General features: G+C 51.1%; 1 protein-coding gene across 3 annotated transcripts; it reads right to left on the reverse strand.

The window, feature by feature from the left end:
• Nucleotides 6,949–23,452, reverse strand: KLHL26 (kelch like family member 26). Of its 3 annotated transcripts, none has more exons than XM_021378676.1 (3): nucleotides 23,199–23,449; nucleotides 12,701–12,883; nucleotides 6,949–9,928 (listed from the first exon to the last, which is right to left on the reverse strand). In XM_021378676.1, the coding sequence occupies exons 1-3, from the start codon at nucleotides 23,243–23,245 to the stop codon at nucleotides 8,347–8,349; spliced, it is 1,812 nt and encodes a 603-aa protein (XP_021234351.1). In that variant the 5' UTR covers nucleotides 23,246–23,449; the 3' UTR covers nucleotides 6,949–8,346. The 3 variants fall into 3 exon arrangements, with proteins under 3 accessions (XP_021234351.1, XP_021234352.1, XP_021234353.1); XM_021378677.1 differs by lacking the exon at nucleotides 23,199–23,449 and adding an exon at nucleotides 13,105–22,971; XM_021378678.1 differs by lacking the exon at nucleotides 12,701–12,883 and having other exon boundaries at nucleotides 23,199–23,452.

Raw genomic sequence — 26,170 nt, forward strand, 5'->3', positions numbered from 1 at the left:
GGGGGGAAGGGGGGGGTCGACTTCCTCTCTTTGGAAGACTCCCTTCTCTTATTGTTTCGCCTGTGCAGCTTTATCAGATTGAATTCCATTGTGCAATCTGGGCCCTGCTTCTGATCTTAATGTCTCTGATTTTAAAACAGTTTGCGTAACTAACTTCTCTTTAATACAACACTTGTGTTTGCTGAGCTGCTTCTGGAATTTCTCACCCACTCACAGCTCCTCATTTTGGGGTGTGGGTGGATCTGAATGGCTGCTAAGTGCATGACCTAGCAGACAATGTAAATCTTGACTGCATTAAGACATTGGCAAGGAGACATTTTAGATTGGTGCCAGGTTTCCTTCTTCCTCCACTGAAGGAGATATGCCATGCCTTTGACAAAATGATGAGCTCATACCATAAGTATTATTTATGTCTCCTGCCGTCTTCACCTTGAGCACATATGGGGCCATGTGAGAACAACTTGATCTCACTAGAAAGCTGTGATGGGTTCCCCCGAGACAGCAGTTCCATCTCTCCCAGCCTTCCAGACGTGTTATGAAAAAGTTTCTTGTAAATGAGAATCAGAGCTTCGCTCTGAAGCAAACAAAGAGTCATTGGAGGACTGGGGCGTTGTGTTCACATCTGCTTTTGTTGCAAACAACTCCTTACTGAGCAAGCTGCAGCTTCTTAGAGCAGATGCAGCCGAGAGCAAGCGGGTTGCGGGGAGGAGGTTTTTTGTTTACTTATCACTTGTTTGGTATCCTCTAGATCCTTCGGAATTGCTCTGGCAGATGAGATCCAGCTACTTCCGTATTCTCCCTTAGAGGCTTCAGAGGAAGGTGTGAGGTTGAACAGCTTACACAACAGCACAGCAGCATGAGCCTGTGCCTTGATGGACAAGTAAGCTGACTTTTTTCCTTTTCTTTTGCTTACAGACACAAAGATTTTGATCTCTCGCACTTCCTACTTAATGTTCCTGTTGACTGACGTTCCCATTATCCTCAAAGAATATCCTGTGAAGTCCACAGAGCCCGTAGTTTCAATGTTATTTTGAACTGAGCTCCAAATTGTGCTTTCAGTGGGAGAACATTTTCTCATTTCACCCAGGATTTCTGCCTGTTTCTTTAATGTAAGAGATCCTTGCTTGCAGAGGGCAGCACCTGAATTAGCCCCTCTGCACCATGCATCAAATCTGATGAGCAGCCCAAGCAAACCAAACCGCAGCCACATGGAACGCTTGGCTCTGCTCTCTTGCGAGGAGTGTGGGGAGATCCTTGCTCTGAGCACCAGTATTCCCTGATCATGCCAACACCATCCTTCCAGTTTAGTTTCTTCACCATTCCCTGTAAATTCTAAAATTACAGAAAGAAAGCAAACACTGGCTGCTGAAAGATATTATTCTCATTTCTACAAGGCTTATCTTCTGGTGCTCTATAATACCTTGGCAACCCCACAGAGGATTCTGGTCCGGTTATTTTTCCCAGAATCAAGGCCTGGCTTCATGCCACACTGAAGCAAGAAGTATTCCCATGATGCTAAGGTGATACAAGCTGATAAAGCAGCAGCCACTTTTCATCCTTCCAAAGATAGCCCTTGAATAACAGGCAAAGCTTTCTATGTGGCTTTATTCACAGTCAGCACTTAAAGGTGAGGCTCCCTTAAGAATTAGGCACTTTATTGAAACAAACAGGAAACCGGGAAATACTTTTTAACCACTGAGAGATTACACCACTAAAAATCAGAACTGTAGATCTCTCCTACTATCTTTAAGCAGAAACACACAGCAGCAAAAATACAACACTATGAACCATTTGCTTCAGTCATGGCTAATAGGCTTCACATAGTTAACTACCTGCCTACTCCTCTGGTTTATATCCCAGCGTAAAACCAGCCCCTGCTATTTCCAGGCCTTAGGACGTATGCTTACCTATAAGTTAAAGGCTCATCATGTGCATTTTTATGCTGAAGGTATTAAAAAGGGATCCAAGGGTGAGGGAAAATCTGTTCGCAGACACTGGTAATGTTTGCATGAAAACCTCATGACCAATGAGACAAACATGCCAGTCAAATTCGGGCACCCCTCGAGTTTCAGTTGTTTCAGTAAAGCAGGAGCATTACAAAGACTCGGTTCCTCAGCGGGTCACTGAGCAGTGCCCACAGCAGTCCCACTTTGCTGGCTCCTGTGACATATCTTGTTCTCTTTGCCCTACACGAACCGAGTTCATTTGCACACCAAACGAGGCACACAAGAGCAACACAGGTTGCTCTATGAGGACCGCTTTCCTGGGACAGCGGCGGCAGTACGCTGAAAGACCAAAGCGTTTCTTCTATGATGCAGCCCTGCTTGCAAATTCTTTTGTAGCCTCAAAGTAAAAGCACCTCCTATCTCCCTCCCTCTTCCTGCCACTGAAGCAAAACAGCGCATTGATGAACTTGCCTACTGGGACAGTTCTACAGGGGAGAGAGCAGTTTTTGCTCAGAAGCCATGTCCCCGCTCCAGCAGGTTTCTCCTGCAAAGTCTGTAGTGCAGATCCGGTCGCTGACTGAAGCCATTTTAAGGCTGCCATTCACATCAGCACACGGGAACTTCAAACACGTGGCTTTCCCCTGCTTCAGCAAAACAGTAATGCGTACATTGAACAGCAAACTCTGCACTGGACTGAAATACCATCCAAAGGGCCTTACATGACCAGGGTGCCTTGTGCTACTCGCAGACCTCTGGGTTTTGTAGGTAAATGCTCCATACCTTGAGAAAAGTGCATCTCTAAGAAGTGCTTCTCGCCTCTTGGACAGGAGCAGCCAGAGTCATTCGCTCAAACTCTAATTGCTGCTCTGCAAAATCCCCAAAAGGAATGTAACAACTTGCTTCTCACTGTGAAAATGGGAGGTTCTCAACTGCAAGCTTTAAGCCTTCGGCTGAAAACCTGCCGAACATCTGGCCTGGGATCAAGGTTTGCTTTTATGGTCGTCCGTGCCCTGGTACAACGGGTGGACACATTTCTAGATTAATACTACCAACAGCAGCGGGGCGGATAGGGTCCCTTCCTTCCTCCTCTAACCCCCACTGTGTGCAGCAGCTGCAGTCTGAAAGAACACATCAGTCTTCCAGAAAGACTCAGATACCGCAAAAAAAGCCTCAAGCACAGCACGGCCCCATAGGAAACAGAGAAAGGCTGCAGCAAGCAGCACGGGACACCTGCCCCAGGATGCACAGCTCAAGAGCGAGCCTACACGTGCACGTGGGAGCATCTCTACTCCCCTGAATACTAAACCTGAACCCCTCTTACCTGGTATATGCTTTGATTTTCTTCCTAAGAAATAGCAAGCACATACATTTGGCATAAGGAAGCTTTCATCGTGTGAGATCCCCAAAGCATGCAAAATGAAGGTCCAGGCACGCTAACTGCACCACAGGGCAAATTTCTCTTTTCCAAACCTCAGCAAAATTCATACATTCCTTCTAAATCCACTTGCGAACCACTGTCCTTAAGGCACTAACACTGAATGCAAGTATTGATAGTGCCAAGCAGTAAATCTGCAAGCATAAGGAGCAGCACGTAGTTCAACCAGAGCCCAGGCCACAGCGAGGGGAAAAGCAGCCAAGCAACCAAGGGAAAAGGGATGCACTTAGAGCAAACAATTGCAAAGCTTGGAGGGAGACACAGATTAGCAGCCTGATTAGAACCACCGGATAACCATATGTAAAATAGGTTTTTTAGTACATTTTCAAAGCATTGTGACCGGAAGACACAGATCAAAAATGTTCCATTCATCTAAAAGGATGAATTCTGCTCTAGGCACTCCAGTGTTAATGCACGGCAACTCCAGTGACTTCAAAGGGATTGCTGCAGATATAAAGCAGTGTAGCCAGGAGCACTGGCTGGTAGCCTGCATAAACAAGAAAAAAGATTTTCATTTTTTAAGAAGCCTTATAAAATAGTTCGAGCTAATTACGTGACAGGGGCCTGGGTGTGAAATAGCAACTGCAAAGCCTCAGGGAGCATGACAGGAACCTTTGATTTGCTCTCTTTAGCTTATAAAGTCTTCTGAATACTTTTGCTCTAACAGCTTTTCTTCTTTCCATTGCAAGCTGCACACGCTACTCTGATGCTGCTCTCCGGAGGCCCCCACCATTGCTCTGTACTAAATCTCAATCCTTTGTCTTACAATCTGAGGCTGATTTCAGGTTGCAGAGCTAAACCAGCAGCTGTCTCCAAGCAGAAAGCTCATTTTGTCTTCACCTTATGGAGCAGCACCGTTAGAGCAGTTGAAATCATGACCACCCCACGAGCAAAGTTTAAAGCTTCTCTCTGAAACTCCCCGAAGTTGAAATATTAAACTGGAAAGCACTGAACTTGTGTTTCTGAAACTCAGTTATTAGTTTGGAACGAGAAACAAAAGTTCTGGAGGCCGTGGGCTGACGCTGTGCCTACTCAGTATTAAAATGCAGAGCGGAATCTAAGCTGTCTCTGCAGAAAAATAACTTTAAGGAAGAAATATCTGTGTTACGGGCACGCTCCCAGGTGAAATGCAAGAGATCCGAGCCCTCCTAGGAAGGCACTGCTCGCCGGCTCTGCTCCCCCCCTCGCCTGACATGCTGACACACCCAGGCTAGACAGTGAATTTATTCAACCGCATTAATTTTTCCTGGTCCTTAAGTCACAAGTGGTGAAATCTCATTCATTTATGCAAGCAACTGGAAGATTTATTGTAAATAAAAGTTCTGCACATTACACAACTGGCTAAAAATCATAATTAGAGTTGCACTGGGAAACATGTTTTATTTATTCTGACAGTAGTCTGGCTTCAATAATCATAGCGTGATAAATGTTCCTGAAGTTTGCAGAGTTTCAGCAACTACAGAGCTTATCACAGACGTGGAAGTGAAAACATCTGAATAGGTTTGATGTGGCTTACAAGAGGTCCTGAGCACTTCAGTTGCATAGCATCATTTTACATCAGCACCAGGCTACCAAGAGCTGGTGGGAGCATCCTCGTTCATTGTAAATCAAAGAAATGAGATGTTCTGCTGCTCCTAAACTTCCGAGACGTCCTTCTGAAAGCTGGGCACGTCTGCACGAATTAGGGAGGTTCTGGTGCAGGGGGAAGTGCCAGTCAGATTGCTGAGCTGACAGACCCTCTGGAAAAGGGTCAGCGACACCATTAATAGGAGGCAGACGTTCCCGATCTCTAGTTATTCTGCACCCTGCCAAGAGTTCTAGTGCTTTCTTCCCTTATAGTTTTAGGTACAATTTCAGGCCCATAAAACATCAGAGAAGACAGAAGCTGTTATCCCGGCCCTGATGGGACACGCACACTCTGCGAATACCTCGAACTAACGATGCTGGGCTTTTACCGGTCCCCATCTGTTTAAGGGTATTTTAAAATATACCAAATCAGGTTTACCTCGATAACATTTACTGCTGCTCTGAGACTAATAAATGGCTCTGAGTGCAGTCAAACATTTTCTGGCTCTGTTCATTCTTGAAGAAGAGAGGAGCCCAGTCTCCTTGCTTCTCAGGCAGAGCATCCTCAACTGCACTTGCTCCAGTCTAGCCACAGAGCAAAACCACTTCAATATTTACCAACAGCCTGATCTAGCTGTCAAGTTCTTTCCATGCAGAGAATCAAAGCAGCTTGTTTTCAGAACACCAGACAGGTTATGTATGGAACAGCCCAGAGCCACAACTATGTACTTGAGAGAAGCGAGACAAACCCTGTTATCAGTACAGACGATGGCCACTTTCAAAATTATTTAGCCAGTCTGCTAGATTTAGAACAGCAGGAATCTTTCAGGTCACGTTATGGAAAATAATTGTTTATATTGCTATGGAAAGAACATTCCAGTAACCAGGAGAGGTGGTACCCAGCAGCACACTGTTGCAAGTCCCAGTGAGAGAACGTGGAGACCTTTCCCAGCATCCGCTCGGCAGCGCCCGCGGCTGGGAACGCAGGTACGGGGTGAGTTTGCTGCACAGCACACAGCAGTTGGTCTGCTCATTAATTACAGCTGGAGAACGGCCTTGTGTCGCCTCGAGCTGCCAAGTGACCACTCCAACAGGAATGAACGCAGAGGTAATGTTTGTTCTTGCAAGGCTGACACTGGAAGTGGGATCAAACGCGCGTGCCCATTTTTTAAGGATTTCCTCTTTCCTCTTTACACCTCCCCTCCCCAACACACACACACCTACCTTACAAGTGTGACGTGAAAAACACAGAGCAGCTCCTCACGAAGAGATGCTGACTTCAGTCATCACATGGGTTCCCCAGTCCTCTGCTGCGTGTTGAGGACAACGCCGTCATAGAGAAGACACAAACCAGTAACTGCTGCCACAGGAAAGCTATTGGTAGGAAGGTTTAAATAAAATGGGAGGGATACCCGGGTATTTTAGGAAAGCAGCGATGGGGCAGTGGCACACTTACAGCCACTAATCATATTCTGCAAATAGGAAAGCAAGTAACCGTCCATTGACTGCTAAACTAAGGAAGCAGCCTTTGCATAAACAAATGCAAGCATTAAAAAAAAAATACCATTAGCTTGTAACTTTGAAGCTTGCACTGAAATACATCTTGTCCTTTCAAAACTTGCTTGTTACCTGCCAAGACTGTTGTGCAGTGTTTCTAGCTCCCATGCCAGGCCAAGTGAACAGAGAACGGAGTGAAGTGACTGCGTAAGTGCGGCAAAGCAGAGCGTGCCCGCTTGACTTCAGCGTACTGAACACCACCAAGCACTTTCCATCAATTTATTATTGGCAAACCAGCAGACAGATAGAAACAGATGAAACGATGCATCATTTTAACTGAAATTTAAAATGCAGAAATTATAACTGAGGAACACGTGCCCTCGCCGCAGAACATACTCAAAGGTGCTTTCATTATCAGAGAAAAATATCTTTAAGTGAATCTGAGGTATGGAGTTCATGCTTTACACGGCCCTGATGAATGATTCATCAGCAAAACAGACGTTATACATTGTCTCTAAAGGTTACAGCACAGCATTTATTTAACCAGCAGAATGCAACAGTTTCTCCAAAAAGAAGGCTGCGTACATCAAAATCAAACTTCACAGATACAAAACAAAGCCCTTGAAACAGAATACCTGATAAAAGAAGAAACCTTAACTTCATTTATCAGTCAAATTAATTAGAAAAATGGCTTGGAGGAAAGGAGAGTTTCAAGAAATAACAGTATTCTGTGCAGTAAACACAGATTTTACAAAAGTGACAGAGCCGTCTTAAAATGAATCTCTTAATTTAAAATACCCACCGGCAACAAAAGCCATTCCGCTTGGACTTCTGTCTTGTTATGAAACTCAGTATCTTATTTACAAGTCAAGAGAAAAAACCCTCCAGCAGGTGAAGGAGCAGCACCCACCTCCCTTCCCCTGCAGGAAGGGCTGGATGACGTGTTCAGGGAGCGATCCGGAAGGCGAAGGCAGCGGGGTCCTGGCACAGACCCTGGGTGCTCTCTGCTCCAGCCTTTCCTGCTCAGCCCAGATGAACAGCTGCTGAGCTCTTATTGCCAGTGAAGCCAAACAAATTTTTGGCAGTTATAAAAAATCGTGCCTGTCTATGTGTAATCAAGTTATCAACATGGCTTTAGTGCTGCGAACCGCGGATGCCCCAATTAAGGGAGAATTTCTGGACAAGAATATCATGCTGATGTCTGGAGGGGGTGAGGAAGGGATCTGGAATTGCAGTGTAATCCAAACAGTGAAGAACCAACAGAGGCCAGAGGTGTGCAGGGATAAGCGTTCCCCTTCTTGGAGGGGGAAAACAAAGCAAGTCACCTCTGAAAAGCAAGAACGCGCTTTCAAAATCCAAGCACCTGAGCTCTTCGAGCTCCCGCTGTCCCTTTATTGCTTCTGGAGGTCAGTGTGTTATTTAGGTTTTGGTTTTTTTGTTTGCTAAAAAACAACAAATCGACGCACAATGATTTCTGGAGCTATTAGTAAAAATCACACCTGAACTCTTTTAAACATACCACAGTACTTAGTTACTCCTGAGCTGTCAATGTTTGCAATGTGTAATATTGTTAAAAATATGGAAAGTTGGCAAAATGCATTCCCACCCCCCCACACACTTTTCAGAAAAAGAAAAAGAAAAAAAAAAAAAAGAGAAAAGCTTTTTCCAGCTGTAACATCTGCTAAGTCTAACTAGCTGACAAGTGCTTCTGATGAAGCATGCCTGCCAGAACACTACGTAAGAGAAGAGAAGGAGGGACTCCGTGGAGGAGGGAACGCAAGCTATTTTTCTCCTTCCCTCACCCAGAAAATGCACGATACCATTTGCAAACAACGAGAACAACACGCCATCCCGAGAACATGCAACACGAGGTGACTGCACGGCCAGCGCAGCGGCGCTTAGTTATCTCTGGGTCGTTATCTGCGGCAGTATCACAGGAGCACACGCGATCCCAGCAAAAGATTCTGGAAAATGCAGGTCCCTTTCCCATTCATCAGTTTCTGTGTTATACACCTGCACAATGCTTGTGACATTGTTCAGATGCCAGTTGTACCCCCCTACGATATAAATCTTTTTCTCCAGCAAACAACAGCCAGCTTCCGACTGACCTGCACGCATTGGGCTCACTGTTGTCCATTGGTCTGTTTCAGGCACATAATATTCCACAGCCAAGACATCAAAACAACGGTCAACATGGTCCATGCGGCCTCCCAGGGCGTAAATCCTATTATTTGCACTGACCATGGCATGCAGGACTCTGGGTTCGTTCATTGGGGTTTTAAACTCCCACTGATCCACAGCCGGGTCGTAGCAGTGCAGAGCTTTTTTATCCTCCACCGAAATCCCATACCCACCTGATATGTACAGCTTGTCTCCCACCGTGGCTCCGGCGTGCCCCCACGTCCTGCGCTTCAGGGAGCACACGTAAGTCCACTCGTTATTTTTGGGGCAATACTTCTCCACGGAGGCCAAGCTCCCCGAGCGGTTCCTCCCGCCGGTGGCATACACCATGCCATGGAGGACGTTCAGCTGGAACTGGATCCTGCTCTCCTGCATGGCCTGGATTCGCAGCCACTGGTTCAGGTGAGGATCGTAACGGTAGCAAATATCAACCGCTCCCTCGCCGCTCCGGTACTGCAGGTGCTGGCCCCCTACAATGTAGACGAAGTTGTCGAGCACGGCCACGCAGGAATGGCTGCTGCCCACCTCCATCTCCGTCAGCTCCTTGAACTGGCGCACGCTGGCGTCCGGCAGGTAGTACACCTTGCAGCTGACGGTGCGGTCGTTGTCAGTGTAGGGAGTGCCACCGAAGGTGATGAGGGACAGGACGTCGGAGCGGATGGTGGTGCGAGGGGATTGCATCTCGTGCTGCCGGAAAGGCAGGATCTGGTAATTGAAGGCCTCCAGCAAGTACTGCCGGCACAGGACGTCCTCCACCATGATGTCAAAGGTCTGGACGTTGTCCACCAGCTCGGAGGACTTCATGAGCGGGAAGCGGATGTGGCAGAGCACCTGGCTGGCGCTGGCACGGCGAGTGGGGTCGTACTGCAGCCAGCGGACGGCGGCACGGAAGAGGTCGATCTCGCTGCAGCTTTTCAGCTTATTGCTCTGCAGGAAGAAAACGAGGCGCTCCAGAGGCAGGTGGAGGAAATCCTCTTCCTCGGAGATCTGGAGGAAATGCCTAAAGGTGAATGCATCTACCGACTCCTTCAAGGAGGCGAGGCTAAAGGTGGTGGCCATCTGCCCGATATTGAGACATGTTTCTACACTCATGGCAGATTTCAGGAATTCTTCGCAGAGCTCCACGACAGGCACCATCTGGAGGAAGACAGCAGCTCCCAGCACATCCTGAATACAGTCGAGATCAAGAGTCACTTCAGCGCTGTACGCAAAGTCTATTATGTGTTTCAGTCCTTTTGCAGATACACCTTTCAGTTCGATCACATCTTGGCTGGCTTCTCTCATCCCGCCTGTGAACATCGCCCTGGAGGTCAAGAACACAAACAAAATTTTCCCCCTCTTTAATCACATGTAAATGATGCATTACTTCTCATTTGTTTAAACATACTGAACCTCTTAGGAAGGATGGGGGGGGGGGGGAGAATAAATCAAGGCTAAATCTCTAAAAGCCAGGAGAAAAAAAAGAGTATGCAATTACTTATATACAGCTTACATAAACAACGCACTGAGGAGTCACACTCAGCTATCACAGTTAGGTTTGTCAGTGTTGCTTCCCTGGCAGCGTAAGAAAGAACGGATCCCAGGACAAAGCGTCAGGAAGAAGTCAGAGCTATCAGAGCAGGGAGCGGTGCATGCTGGACCAATGGATCCTTGATATTCAGCAGCCAAAGGCAACAACGGGATCTGCACCAGCACAGGTTGGCACCCATAACCCTAACTACCTAATTGCCAACTATGCAGGATTTGCGAGCATAAATAGCAATGTGCTTTGGGAAGACATCCATGTTAAGAGGTCAGCGAGACTCCGAGCCGGCCTGAGCGGGGCCTTCAGGCAAAGCTTATGGTCAGCTCGTACTGCAGGTGAGTGATCCAACAGCTTCAACATGGCCACTGCAATACAATTTGTGAAAGGCTTTGCTAATCACAACAGAACCTCCCCTCCAAGGTTCCTTCCCAATGCCTTAAGAAAATAGGAGTTGCAACCACTTGAGAAAACGTCTGTTATGTTGCAGTACGACAGCAGGGGGCTGGAAGGCAATTAAAAGAAAAAAAAAAAACAACAACGATTTTCTTACAGCACAGCTGCAAGCACATCAGTTGAGCAGGCCACGCTGAGATTAGGCCCTCGATCACCTCCTTGGGAGGCTTCTAAATTCCACAGGAAGCACATACCACGCCGAGCACTGCGCACAGGCATCTCGTAAACTGCTCCTCGAGAGCAGGGCTGCGTTTCCCAGGCACGGGGCCTGTGGGCGTGATGGGGACATAACTGTGCATTTTTTTTTATAGGTTTACATTACGTTTCAGCAGTTTTTGTTACATATTGGTGGCTTGGGGGCAAAGGTTTGCGCTGTGTGTGTAGCATTCAACAAGCAGCAGCAGAGCAATTCTGCGGAAGGCAAAGTCAAACCAGGCTGCTGAAGAACAGTGACATGCAGCTTCACCACCCAGCCTCATTGTACAAACATCACAGCAAGCCTACAAAGGCTGTCACACCAAAGACCGTTCCAACTGCCTGCGCATTTTAGGCCATTTCTTCACCATTGATAACCTGCTTTTTCACGTCTGAAAGGTAAATTCACCGTGAAGGCACAGCGTCAGGGCTGCAATGACTTTAAGATACAAGTTACTCAGAGAAAATGCTGAACAGACCTTCTTCCTCTTCAGCATCAACGCAGGAATAAAGAAATACCTTGGGAACGCTGTCAAAAGACAGGAGTTCCAAGTTTCCTGTCCAACCCGGGCTAGAAGAACTGCTGCCGTCCAGCACAGACCTACAAAAAGCTAAATGACCTAAATAAGGAAATATCTGCATATAAAATCAGCTTTCTGTAACCGAGTGACCAGGAACACTGTTCGCAATTACGTGTCCATACAGCAGATGAGAGCATTCTGCTAAAATCCCCTTGCATATCCCATGTCACTGAACAGCATGCTGCCTGATCCCCTGCCCCAGAGGAGATGCAGACATATGTGTACTCATGCATTAGCTATACAGAGCTGGATGTGCACAAGCAAAGAAAAGCATTACTGTTGCCATGATGAAGACAAACCATCAAATAAAATGCCATTCCTTGAAGAAGTGTTATGGTTTTAAAATGCTGATGATATAAATGCCTCAGTTTCACTCTTTTCCCTCCCCTCTTCTGCAGAAAGAGTATTTTCAAAAGCTAGATTATTCTGCCATTGTTCCCCAGGACAACCTTACTTATCGCCACAGAAGTTATAGCAAGAAACCTACTCAGCAATTACATTTCAACAGGGAAAACACACTAGCAGTGGCACTGCATACAGCATTTATGAATACAAATAGTGCTATTAGCATTTGGTGGAAGATCAGCTCCATCGTTAATTGCATGCCTGTTAGGGAGAGTGATAAGCTTGGAAGGTTTATGTTACCGAGGGGAGTCAGAAGGGAGAGATGGGAACAGCCTGGAAAATGTGAGTGTACACAAGACGGACACCACGGGAGCAGGTGAAGAAATGGGATATCCAAGAGACATGCCTACATCGGAGTCCCTTGCTCCTGGTCACCTGCTCAAGTCAGGGAGGAACCTACGTGTCAAGGGACTGCTGAAAGGAGAGAGAGAACCCCAAGTCACAGGACTGTTAGGAAAGACGTTCATAGAGGCAAGATGGATGAACTCAATTTTTCACTTTAGACTGAACTCCCTGCTCCTCAGCTGATTCACCATGCCTTAATTTGGCAAAGGAAGGTCACCTCCGTGCTTTGGCTTTCTACGGACACAGAAAGGGATAACTGCTCCCAGTGGGCTGGGGAACACACGCGCAGAACGCCTCATCCTCCTCGAGGTGGCTTCAAGACCTGCCCTTGAGCTGGGTCTCGGCCCAGTGGCTGCGGCAGAACGAGCTCATCAGAATGCAGAGGGGCAGACCCCAGACCTCCACACGCCTTCAGGGAATCCCTCCGACATCTGTGGTGCAAACCATACCTCCACAGGGCTGTGTGTGGGAGTGATGCTGGGGCACGGTGGGGAGGTTGGGGTAGGAGAGGATGGGGAAACAGAAACCAAGGGGAGAGGTAATAATGCCTGCTTCCCTATCAGATTCTCACCTGAAATAGTCACTGCAGGCAGCCAAGACAACTTTATGAACCTGAAACACTTCATTATTTATAGTGAGGATGACATCAAGCAGCTGAGCCTGAGCTCGGAGCGAGGCCAGTCCCTGCAGTAGAGTGGTGCTGTGGCCAGGAGCAGAGAACGTGCATTTCAGGGTGCTGTTCTTGTCAGCCATGCTAAAAACAGAACAAGAGAGAGGCTGGTTTTAAATTAAAACAATATGTGGTATACCTACAAAGCATGCTGGGGGAGATACTGTAACACGAAGCAGTTTGAAAGCAAATTCCCAGCTCGACAGCCACACAGAACATCATGACATCAGTACCTCGGTTGTATTCCCTTGTCCCAGCACAAAAGAGACATCCAAAATGTTAAGTTGTACTTGCGCGTTACTGACAACCTGTCACGCCGCAGCACACGTGGGCTTCGGAGAGCATCCAAACATCAGCAAGCGGGGCCAGCATCTCCGTGAACGTTGGTGTCCACACGCTGCTGCTACCCCAGAGTCCACCCTGACCTTGACTTCAACCAGGAGACTGACTCACAGTTGCTTATTCTTCTCACCACCTAACCTAAGTGCAGCTGTTAGATATTCCGTACCGTCCAAGGACAACCCTGCTCGCCCTGTTTGATCCTTTCCTTATGCCTGACCCTCCTGAGAAGAGCAAAAGCAGAATATTGCATAGCACTGGCTGCTCTAAATAACGTCAACTGTTTGAACTGCACTGTAAACAGTCCCCTCCCAGTGTAAATATTTCCTTGGTTTTCCCAATGCCTCTCGCACATGTTCCTCGGTGCGTGGAGCATCGTTCTTAGATTCACTTGGCCTCGAATGCACTTGTCAGTGAGGGTGCTGCATTTGGAGGTGAACAGCAGCAGCATTTCTGCACAAGTGGAAAGGACTACAAGATCCTGCGTGCTCCTCTGGTCATAACTGCAGTTCTGCTGCAGGATTCCTGAGCAAGCCACCCTGGGGCAGTGTGTCCCGCACAGCCCACGTGGTGCACCAACAGAAGGAGAAATCTTAGGCTCACTTGCAAATCTCATCCAACTCTGAACTAGTTTTCTGGATCAACATCCCATGTTCTCTGAATCCTTCTGGGAAGAAAACACACAAGAACCAGTATTCAGGACGGATCTTAGCTTTTCAGAAGCCACCTGCTATTTGAGCTCTACATTTTCAAGGGATATTTTATGGAAGTGTGACATAAAAAAGATGGCAAATAGATGACAACAAATCTGGAAAACTGCACTGCATGCTCACAAATCCACAGCATCTGCTAACAACCATCCCAACGAGTTCACCACCTAAACAGCAGCAGTGACCAAACAAGCAGGCGAGGTTAGAGGAGCGTTTGGGAGATGGGATAACAAAACAGGGGATGCAAACAATCCTCAAACGATAAGGAACAATGGTCAGGACTTGCAACTTGCCTAACTTATCAGACTGCAATTTCCTGCAAGCTTCAGAGAACAGGCAAGCCAGGGGAAATCTGTCACGTCCATCAGAGCACTGGGAGAGCAAACGCAGCTCTAGAGCGCTTTGGGACGCCGCGCAATGCGGCGATCACATTTGCAGTCTGCTTCAAAACCGCACCTCAAAATTCATACAGGTTCTTATTGGGATGACTGACACCGCTCCGCTGTGCTTCCTGCAGCACGTATCTGAAATCCCTCCCTTCGAGTCAAGGCATGCTAACAGCCTTAGTACGGAGAACGGCGTCCAGCTACAACATCCTTCCTCTAATAGAAAGGATTAGCAGAAAGGCAGTTGCTGACAAGACCCTTATCCATTGCTTCGAGAGCCAAGAAACATCTCCGCGCTCCCACTCTTCCCATGGTGAAGGAGGAAAGCGATTGGAGGGAGCGGCTACATGAATATTCATCACGTCAAACTCATGTTACTCTTCTCTTCAGAGCAACCTGCTGGAGTCGAGAGGAGGAAACATCACGCACGAGCAAGGAAAGGCCTCATCCCTGCACTCACCAAGCGAGCCCTCGTTGCCCAGCCCGCGCAGGTAAAGCGCACTGCAGGCCAGGGGCTCCACAGGGATGGCAGCTCCTCTGCTCACTGCAGCCTCCTTCGGCTCCATCTCCTCCAGGATTCTCCCCATGGGAATTTTCTTCAGTGCTTTAAACTAATTTTAATGATTCCTTTTCCCTCTGCTGGTGGAAGGACTTACCCACAGACAACTGCTTTCCCTCTACCCACAGAAATGACACAGGCCTGCCCGTGTGGGTGCCTCTTCAAACAGCACGCTTTACCTGAACAGACATCCCTCCATCTGCTTTTTTCTCAACTAACTTTTACAGGCACTGCTAATAATTAGAGAATAAACTTAAAGAAGATATTTCTGTGCTGGAAGAAAAGAGTTTGTATGTGCTGCAATTCATTTCAGCAGTGACTGTGAGCAGCTACCCCAGGAAAGCTCCCATATGGGCCCTTTCCTCCTCTTACAGGTACAGAGCAAAAGGACCCAGCGGTGACACAATCCTCCAGGTAAAACAGGCAAAAGAAACCTAAACCCAACAGTAAGAGAAGCATGAATAACATCCAGTTTCATTCACTGACATTTCAGAAGAAACGCGTGTGAGCTGGAAGCAAGATAAAACTCTGAAAAACCATGAGAAATCAAGTAGGAAACTTCACAAAAGAAAAAAAAGAAAGAGGGGGGAAGATAGGTGAGAAAGCAGCAGCAGTGTCTGCAGCACGGGCAGTAGGAAGGGGCTGCAGCAGAAGCTGTCACCCCCGGGCACAGCCCCACATTACCGCCCAGCTCCGCTCGCTGGAGATGGAGAGCGAGGCAGCAGTCACACGTCAGAGTTAAAGCAGGACAAAAGGAAGCCTTGAACATCTGAAAGTGCCTTTGTGAGGCCGTCTCTATCCAAAGCGAGATCTGAGTATGCTGTGTATTTGTTGCTTAACAATTTGTCACAGAAGAAGCAGCCTTGCAGACAAACTTCAGCGGAGTTGCATCTACTTCTCAGCAGTTCAGAACATGCCTTCGAGATAAAAGCCATTCATCGCACAATAGGGAGAAAGTGTTTATTCTGCTCCTTCCCTCTGCCTTTATGGGTGGAGGCAGGGCTGTCAAGCTTCTGGAATTTTCCTCATTTTTTCATCTTTGCTCTTGAGAAGATGCAGAGCTTCACAGAGCTCCTGTGCCTGCAGCGTGCTGCAGCAGGGCCGAGCAGTGCCAACGGTGTCCAGCTGTGCCCCATCGCATTCCTGCTCCGAAAGACATAAAATAGGAGAGTGCCCACCACATCAAGCAGCACCCCCAGGGCACCTCCCATGGGCTGCACAGCTGTCTCAAAACGGTGACACGACTGGGGTCTTTAACGTGAACACATCGGTATAAAGGTGACTTCACTGGGACAGAAACCCCACTTTCCATCTGGGAAGAGCTGAAGCAGTGAAAGGCATCTTCCTATGAATGCAACTGCATCCATAGCAGAAATGGAGGTGAGATAGGTTGGCTTAGCAACCTGGACTTCAGTACAGACATTGAGAAGATGGACTACTTGCTCTGGGCAGCCCTCTCCAAGACCACAAGCACCACTGACACCCAGTTTTCAAAAAGGGACCGCCAGAGGCAAGTAATGGGATAGAGGATTTGTCTCCAAGCTGCTGCTCTGAAGCCAGATTGCTTTCAATCCTCTCCAGTCACTGCAGGACAGAGCTCAGCACAGATACGTGACCACAGCTTGGGGACACCAACACCAACCCACGTATACGGGGAAAAGGTGAAAGTGAGGGTAAAGGGAGCGGCTCCGGGCAGACAGCAGGCAGGCACGGAAGGCAAACAAGTCCAGAAATTCTCCTCCTGCTGCTGCACCTATTGCAGGAGCGTGGCCATGGGCTCGTTCTTGCCCCAAGCACGCTGCCCCACATCTGTGACTGACATGTCCCCAAACAAGGACTGCTCACTTTTGGACCCAAAACAGATGCAATGAGGAAGCATCAGAACACAGGGCTGGACACCCACAAGACCTCCAAAGCTGATGGGCCGGGACATTAAAGGGCCTCAGAGAACAGCCCCGGAGCAGTGACGGTGACGTTCCACCCGCCGCAGTGACCTCGGCCTCACCCGCGCTCTGCTCTCAGGACAGCTGGCCCCGCTCTGCCTCCTCTGTTCTCCACAGCACCGAGCGTAATCCAAGATGCATTTCAAGCTAATGAATCATTTCACCATTTTTTTTTTTAACCAAATCTGTACTGATGATTAAAAACATCAAAGCTGGAATTAAAGGCTTACGAAGCATGAGTTCATATTTCAGCATGTTTGTAACTCCTGCACAAGTACAAACAGAGAGAACTACACCAGGCTAAATTAAACATTTCAGCGACTGAATCAAAGGAGAAAAAATTCTTTTGCTACACAAGTGCCTGTCCTTTTGCTACTCTTCCTTCATAACGCGGTCCTCTATAGAAGGAGGGATAGTTCTGGTGCTAGCATCCCTCTGCATCCCTGCTCAGCATCCCCACTCCGCATCCTTGCTAATATCCACCCACGTTTTCTCACTCTCTGGGCAGGTGGTGCTCGGCAATGTTTCATACAGGAGGAACTCAAGGGGGTTGGCAAGATTTCCAAGCAGGGCAACCTTCCAGCAGCCAGCCTCTCCGGTAAACACGAGCTCTGAAGGCAGGACCCCGCGGGGCATGGCTGGGGTACAAAAGAGGACAGAGGAAAAGCAGCAGCTTGTGTGTGTTCGCATAAAGTACGCGGTGCCACACAAACAAAGGGCTTGGGATTGCAAAATAGCCGGCGAGGCACCTCCCGAGCACTCAAGCCTGCAAAAATTCTTTATGGCGAGAGCAAAAGAACTAACATAAAGCTGCAGAGTAACTTTATTTAGCACGTACGGTATGAATATTAAGGACTTGCTCTGAGAATCTTTGAAAGGCAGCATTATAGATACTTTAATAATGCAAATCATTTAATGCCCTTAGTTTCATGCCTGAGTAAAAAACACATTCAGGTTCTGATTTTTAAACTACAATTAAGACACGTAAAATCAAAACAAAAGTCAAACTCCCTCGGATAAGTCACTGGTAGCCATGGTTACTGCAGTATTTCAGATCCTTCGGCTCCGTATCACATGCCCGAATGCTGAAGAGGAGTTCTCAGCACCTCGCACTGACAAGCACGGAGCGGGGGCACGGAGGCCGGGGTCACTGCTGCAGCCGTGAGGACTCCAGGCTCCGTCTGTCGGTGCTCCCATGGCCTCTGTGCTGTGCAGGAGGTGGTCGGGGGCCTCCTTCCCACCCCCCCGTGCCACAGCTGGGCTCTGGGTGCAAGGCAGCGCTGCACTGCGTAAGGATGCCTGCCCTCGTCACCCGCTGGCAGCACGGCAGCAAGCAGGCCTGCCACCAGCACCCCCAGAAGCAACACCTGCCACCGAGTCCCTGGCAAATGCAACAGCAGTAAGCATGGCAACTAATTAAATGCAAACGCATCGAGTGAAGGCAGTGGTTCCCGTCATCTTTAGGAAAGATACGTGAGCAAAGTTTCTTTGTTCCCTTTTCCTCCTCTTTCCCTCAATTCCTCCGATTTCCCTCCTCTGCCTCCATTCATTTCCCCCTCCTGACACTCTCTTTTTCATCAAGGGCAATAAATACAAGTAGAAAGCCTGAGATTAACATCTCTATTTAGAAGTGACTAGCAATTTGGAGTGCTCAAATGAAGATTATAAATGGGTTCGAGCTTTAGGAGGATTTACACTTTGTGGGGAAAAATGGTCTTCTGTAAAACGCCTCAAACTGAACAGCGAGAATTCAGCACTGGTTTGAAAAACCCTTTGTCTTTTAAACTTCCAGTCTCAAAGTTAAAGAAAAGTTAACATCTGGAAAAGGGAAGAACAATAATAGTCGCTGTTTTTAGTTCTCAATCTGGTGCTCCTGATGCACTCACTGCTTGCCCTTCAGCATCCTTCATCCTACCCGTCCCAAAGCCAGAGCCAAGGAAACCCCCATAACACAACTGAAAGGCAAAGGTCTTTTCAACTTCTTCTTTATCTTAATATTATTTTTTGTACCACGAGAGGTCCCAGCATTTCTGCATCTCTTCTTCTTGTTTGCTTTTCGACTGGGTGCAGGCAGAGCCCAGCACACACGGATATATTCTGTCTGCCCAGGCTTCCATCGCAGGCTGTCCGCAAGCCAAAGGAGGTGGGATTTGGGTTTCTGCTACAAGCACTAATGAAACTGGATGTCTGTCAAAAGCTGGCTGGTGAAATGGTGCATTGGAGCATGGAACAAAAAAAGTGGAGGGGGAGATATCTGAACACATTAAACTCCGTGCCACCTCATGGAGTTTCAGCGTGAGGGAATGGTCAGTACACGCTGTACCCGGGGACAAACAGTGAGAAAAAAAAGAAAAAAGAACAAGATTCTTAAAAACGCTTCTGTCACAGGGCCAGGTTCATCTCTGTGCTGCCACCAGCACTCCCACCACCGACCACGCTGCACTTTCACAGTGGCTGAGGACAGGAAGGTGCTACCCCCCAAACCTTCCAGCAGTTGGATTCCTGTAGGCCCCAAAGCTGATCCCGCTGAGCCTGGAGCGAACTGAGCCAGCACAAAAATCACTCGGAGCGCATAAATCATCGTGGCAGCCATGGGCAGCAGTGGAGCCGGCTGCCCCCTCCCGCTCCCAGCGCCGGGACCACCAGAAGGATGGCAGATCTCACACCACGTACAATCTGAGCACATCCCCGTGGTGTACAGCTCCCGATGCTCTCTGTGGTGCTGTTTAAGGCAGCGCTGTCAGCAGTGGGTTTCTCCCACCACGTGCCCTTACGGTCAAACCCCGGCCTGGGAAGCAAGCAAGCTGCAGCGAGACCAAATCAGAAGTAGCGGAGGCAGACCCAGCCCCCTGCAGCACATCCCCGTGCTCGTTCAGCCCCCAGCGCTGCAGCGGGTGCCTCCCGCACCCCCACCCAGCACCCCCCGCAGCGCCGCTGGCAGCCGCTGAGCAAAGGCCGGGAGGCACCTAGTGGTGCTGGGACGCACAGCACAGCCACCAAGGCCACCCCGAAGGGACACGGCCGCCCCGCAGCCCCACGGCTGGGCTGCCACCTTCCCCACGGGTCAGCATCGCGCTATCGCTTTTCGTATTTGGAAAGAGAGCGAACAATGGAACTCAGCTGCTCCCAGGCACTGCCACTGCCTCTGCTGGCCAAAAATCCGCCAGGACCTGTCTTGGCCTCCCGGCTCATCACAAGGCAGCAGTGCCTGGGTCATGCTTCTCCTAGGGGCGGCCCATTTCAGCTCCACTTGCAGTTCCTAAAGAGCAGAAAGTTGCCCCAGAAGCGAACACCACTCTGCGACCGCCCCAGCCCACGCGACCCCCCCGGTCCCTTTCATCCACGCGGGAAACTGCGGACAACTTCAAAACCAGACCATGAGGTCCTCGGAGCAGCGCTCACCTCAGCCTGTTTCTGCAGCACCCCACTGCAGCCTCTGGGCAGTGTTGCAGTAAAGATGACAGCGCTGCAGTTACAGAGTAGGTGCTGGAGCAGGCAGGCAGCAGCAGAGCCACGCTGCCGTGACCCACAGCACGCTGCTCCTCCTCACCCTGCACCTCCAGCCAACTGCCCTGAGCAGCCAGGGACCGCGAGCAAAAGCAACACGAAGTGATGAAACAGCAGGCAGGGCAAGAAACCCCCGCCACTCCTTTTATGCGGGCAGGAGAAAGCACTTTTTGCAGCAGATGCGAGCAGCTGCCCCAGCACTTGGCACGATAGCACCAATTCCATGACCAGATCTTCTCACCGCCACAGCCGCTTGCAGCCGCTTCCCTCGTTACCTAAACCCTCTGCACATAGCTTCCAACAGGCGCGGGCCCGTCCCAAACACCTGCATGCTTCCCAGCTTCCTGGGCAGCTTGGCTCCATGCACACCTCACACCACCCACCGCAACGGCACGGCCCGAACAACGCAATCCTGCCTGCCTTGGGTTGCAGCAACAGCTCTTCCCCAATTCTCCTGATCTGCACTGATTTCTCTGCAAGTCCAGAATTCATCTTCCATACAAATAAGGAACTGGAAGAGACACCGCAGCCTTCGCCCCGCGACGTGAGGCACTTCCTTACAGAGCCACCAATACTGAGCAAGAGAAAAACCTGTACAGAACACTGGAGTTTTCCTTCAGTCTAAATAAAGCCTCCAGCTCAAAAGTCTCCCAACACTGAACAAGAAAGCAGCAGTTATTATTTTTTTTACAGTGATTCAATTAGAGTGTAAACATTTACACCACGTCTACCAGATCTAACAACTACATCTGTTTTTCAATTGCCACGTGGCAGAGCACAGAACGCACAAACCACACAAAACTTTGCCTGGTTTCAAAAGAAAAGAAAGTCGAAGCGAAGACCCAAGCTCCACGAGGTTACAGCAGCACGGAGGCGAGGCAGACCCGGCCCTTGTCGTCATCCTCCTTCCCATCCCCATTTCACCCTGCCCTCCTGCCCCGCCGTTCCTTCGGGAGCAGCGAGGTTAGGGGAGTTCAGGCCGACTTTCTCTTGATGTGAACCGAGACACATGTACTCGCAGATAAGAGAGACCTGCGGGTCCCCCCCATCCATTCATCCTGGTTTTGACAGGTGGGATCGCTTTCGGCAAACACGCCAGCGTGTAACAGCATTAGCGAGGGGTTTGAGAAGTGTTTGTACAACCTGGCTGCCTTCCTTTCCTCAGGGGATTAACCCTCGAGAGACGCAGCCCTCCCCAGCAGCACGTCTGGGCACCCCGATTAATGCCTGCCTGCAGGCCTACGCCAGAGCCTCCTCTCCACGCTCCCAAAAGAGATTTCTGTGAGATCTCTGTGCGACCTCCCTTGCTTTGTGCTCTATGAGCACCACTGCAGACTTCACACATCTCACCGCCTACAGCACGCCGCGCTTCCCTGACGGGGGGTACCATGGATTACACTGCTTCTGCTGTCAGCTCCACGCACCAAAGCCGAGGCACATCTCCAGGAGCAGCACCGAGCACGGCTTCACCAGCAGGGTAACGCTGCAGCCCAGAACTCTCCCTCCTCGTGATACTGAGGGTTGGGAGTAAAACATGAAACCAACTGTAGTGCAGGAAACTATTAACAAGGGGAAAAAAGAAAAAAAAAAGTAAGTTCATTTCAAAATAGATTTGGGCTCCTTGCTTTTATTTACAAGAAGAAATCCATCCATGTGCTTTAAAAAAAAAAAAGGAATACCTAAGAAGAAAGCTGCAGAGGACACAAACGCGTTGTCAGCACGTGCCTTGCCTGTGCGTGTCCCAAGCGAACCGGGCTTCGAGCAGTGGCCGTACCCTGTGCCATCAGAGCCCAAACCTGGCCACGAGCAGCGCACTGGTGCGGGGTGCCCAGCAGAGCCGCTCCTCCTGCCCCGGGCCCTTGTACCGCGGGGAGCCGGCCTCAGCCACGCGGTCACAATTCCAAAGATGGAAATTCTGTCCGTGCTGTTTGGGTAACAGCACCAGCGAAATGGCATGTGCAAGGAACTCTGTCCTCTGCCTCAGAGAGCAAATATTCAGTAAGTGAAAAAGGTCAGGAGCAGAAGAATCTATCGAGGAGGCACTGGTTGATCGGACAGGCCCCTGAGGGTCCCCTCTTGCTGCATGGAGGCTGTGCGGCGTATCAATGTCCCCCTTCAGCTTTCTCCCCACGGACCCTCCATATTCTCCGATAAATCCATCATTTAAAATGGGACGCCAACGTCCAGCGAGAAGCGGGTCTCGCATTTCACCGGGCTTTAGTTTTAAATTATCCGAGAAAACTAACACAGAGACACAGAGGACGCCGCGGAGCTGCGGCCCGGGGAGCAGAACTGCCGCAGCCCCGGTCCGGGTGATTTATCACGGCCCTCAAACAAACGACTTCCACTCCTCAGCGCTACGCACCCGCACCGGGACACTGCCCGCTTCCGACCCACGGACAGAAATCGGACAGCGCGGCCTCCCGAGCGCTGCCAGCTCCGGCGTGACGCCGGAGAGCGGGGCGAGGAACCGGGACGGAGCCCGGCACCCGCACCCTCGGCGCTCCGTGCCCCGGCCGGGGCCGCGCGGCAGCGCTGCGGGAGGGCGAGCTGCGGGCCGGGCCTGCAACACCGCGCGACCTACGGGGGAACCGCGGAGCCCCCGCGGACCTCAGCCCGGTTTAGCCCCGATAAACTCCGCCGGGGAAGCGCGAGCGTGGTTGTTATCCGCACGGGAGCGGACGCAACGCCCCGCGGGGTCCGCCCGGGGCAGCGGGGCCGCGAAGGAACAAAAGCGAAGCCGAAAGCGAAGCGAAAAACCAAGGGGTACCGAAGCGCGCGGGGCCGGAGCCGAGCACCCCGCGGTGCCGCAGCCCCCGCCGCAGCACGGGCCCCGCCCGCCCCCAGGCCCACCCCGGCCGGGCCCCGATCTCCGCTCTCCGCTCCCCGCTCCCGGCCCCGCGGCCGCGCGGCCCCGCCCCGACCCCGGCCCGCGCCGCGCCGGGCCCCGCTCACCTGCTCGGCCGCTCCGCGCCGAACTCGGCCCCTCCGGACTCCGCCATCTTCGCTGCGCCGCCGCGGCCGGGCCCGGGCTGGGAGGCGGCGGGCGCCGCGTTAAAGGCGCAGCAGCGAGCGGTGCTCGGGACGCTGCTCCGCTCCCCCGGGCCTGGCACCGCCCCGCCGCCACCGCCACGGCGCCGGGGGAGCGGGGAGCCCCGGGACGAGCTCGGGAGACGCGGGGCCCGCGGGTGGGAGGGCCCGGGGCTGTCTCGGCAGCGCGGACGCAGGCCCCGGGGATGGCGCGGCCGGAGCGCGGAGCGGCATTGGGTCGGGGATGGGGCGGGCTGGGGATGTCGCTGTCCCACAGACCGCTGTGGCAGCACGCTGCGGCCATCCGCTTTGTGATGATGGCCGAGACACCCTCACAGTGGCACACACCCAAGTGCTGAACGATTTCTATCAGGATTCCGTGTGTTAAATGCCTTCTGGAGACAGCAAGCCGTGGGTGGCCCATGTCCTGGGGACAGGCCTGCCGAGGATGGGGGCACTGAAGCCCAGCAACCACCCAACCCCAGCAACCACCCAACCCCAGCAACCACCCAACCCCAGCAACAACCCAACCCCAGCAACCACCCAACCCCAGCCATCGCCCAACCCCAACAACCACCCAACCCCAACAACCACCCAACCCCAGCCATCACCCAACACCAGCAACCACCCAACCGCAGCAACCACTCAACCCCAACAGCCACCCAACCCCATCCATCGCCTAGCCAGCCATCCTGGACCAGGCTTTGAGGCAAAGCCCGTGCTGTGCAGGAGCAGCAGCACACTGCAGAGGGTGCCATTCTGTTGTCAGAGCTGATGTCCGCAGCGCCTTTCCGTGGGGCCAGGCCTCGCGGGCCGTGTAATTTCTCAAGCCGCCGTGCATCTGGAGGCAGCGGTCGGGCGAGAGGGCATTCCATTGCCAGTGGAAATCAGGAAATTATTCATCGCGGTGGCTCTGCCAACGAGCGTGGGTAAATCCCTTTGATTTCCCATGCCTCGGCGTCCACATCTGTATAAGGGAAAGGGGGAATAAATGCGCTTGGAAAGCCATGAAAACACCCTTTCAAGTCAGTCTGATGAAAACTTCATGTTCTGCAGCCCTCTGCTTCAAGGAGAGGAATCTATTTCAGAGGCAACGCTGTGTATTTTTCCTATTTAAACCTTCTAAATCTGCTGGAGCATTAAAAATATTTGGCATTTCCACAGCACATTTCATTCCCAGCTCCAAATGCGTTTTGCAGACATTCATTAATTAAGCCCCATAAAACCTTTGGGAGAAAGGGAAGCAGGACTTATTAATTTGCTCTTTGCGTGGCTGCGGTGCCCACCGCTCCGGCTCTCGGCCGCGTTTCGGGATCGCTCCTCCTGCCAACCCCAGCCCTTATCCCCTCCCTGCAGCACCAGCCTCGCTCCATTCCGTACTTCCCGCTTTCTCCCGGGGCCGCTTTATCTTTGCAGCACCCCCCCTTCTTCTTTACAAGGTTTTCACTTTACGCTTTCACATCTCATTTTTTAGGTTCGTATATATATTATTTTAAGTGCTTTTGTTTAAGGGCGCAGCGCTAACGTGGCCCCGCTGCCACCCAGCCCGGAGCGCTGCGCCTCTGCTTCCCGGCAGGAAAAGCCGGGCTGCGCCGCATGCTGTAAATGCCTTTCACATGTTCCCCAGATCCCAGTTAAATGGAACCCCAGAAGCCTCCCAAAGCATGAAAAATGCATTTATACGACGCTGGAAGGAAGATGTATTCCATAACCGCTCTGGTGACCAGGCGTGCTGACTTGTGTCATGCAGGGAGGGAACCAGGGGGGGTATTTCGTGTTGTTTCAGACTGCCGATGGGACTTCATCTCTCGCAGCAGATCCAGGAACTTCCTCGTTACCGTTATTGTTTGATTTTATGGGCCATTTGATATTTATTTTTATTTCTATTCATTATTTGTTGAGTGCACTCAGCCCTGTCCCCACGGAGCCTGACTTATATCTAAGGTGATTTTTACGAGCAGCGTTAGCGCAGCAGCTGAGCGACGCGCTCCGCTTTAATGCATTGATCCTGCGCACGCAGCCCGGCAGCGCAGCCCCGGTTCTCCTACTGTGGAGAGCGGCGATCTCCCCGTAAAAGCCCAAATCTGACTTACGGGATCAGAAACAAAGGGATCAGCCCCGAACTATGGGCGTCCCTCGTTCTCCTGATCTTCACCGCCAGCCATCGGGATGCGTTTGAGCCGGATGCTCGCTCTGTTCCCCCCACGAAGCACGAGGCCCAGCGCTGTGCCTGCTCAGCACACCCAAGCTCCCTCCTGTCACAGCCACGAGTCCCGCAGCCGTGCTTTACATCTGCCCCCCGCTCCATGGGGCTCCCCACGATGTCCTGGGCTGGTGGCACTGCCTTCCCCCCGTGCCCTCCTCTTGCCCCGCTAGCGCTCGGTGGCAGCTCTGCGCAGGGCTATAGCTCCGCACCATTCGCTGTGGGGGAGGCAGCCGACAGCTGGAGCTTTTTTTCCTGATTCTTGCTAGATTCTCCCCAACACAACGCAGCCTCTCGCCTCCCTTCACGCTGTCAGTACAGAGGAGCCATTGGGTGACCTCTCTCTTGCTTGCCGCCTCCGCGCAGTGCCAGCGCCAGCGCTGCTCCGTCTCCTGCTGGTACAGTGCTGGTGGCATTTCTGGTGCCGGCGGTCGCATCCCTCCCTGTTCCTGGTTGGCTGCTCCCTGCTAATCCCCATGTAATCCCAGCAAGCGCGTGAGCTGGGGAAGCACGCGGGCTGGGGTGCGCCTGCACGTGCCAGGGCTGTCCCTTCCCCTTCCTTCCATCTCACCCCATTGGGACGCCCCGCTCACATCTCCCCACCACCGTGCTCCGGCACAGAGATGCTCCCAGTCTCTCCTGGAAGGCTGTGAGCATGGGACACCTCCTCCTCCCAGTCACAATGCTCCAGTAG

The sequence above is a fragment of the Numida meleagris genome, chromosome 27 (assembly GCF_002078875.1).
Source record: "Numida meleagris isolate 19003 breed g44 Domestic line chromosome 27, NumMel1.0, whole genome shotgun sequence".
NCBI classification, from domain to species: domain Eukaryota; kingdom Metazoa; phylum Chordata; class Aves; order Galliformes; family Numididae; genus Numida; species Numida meleagris.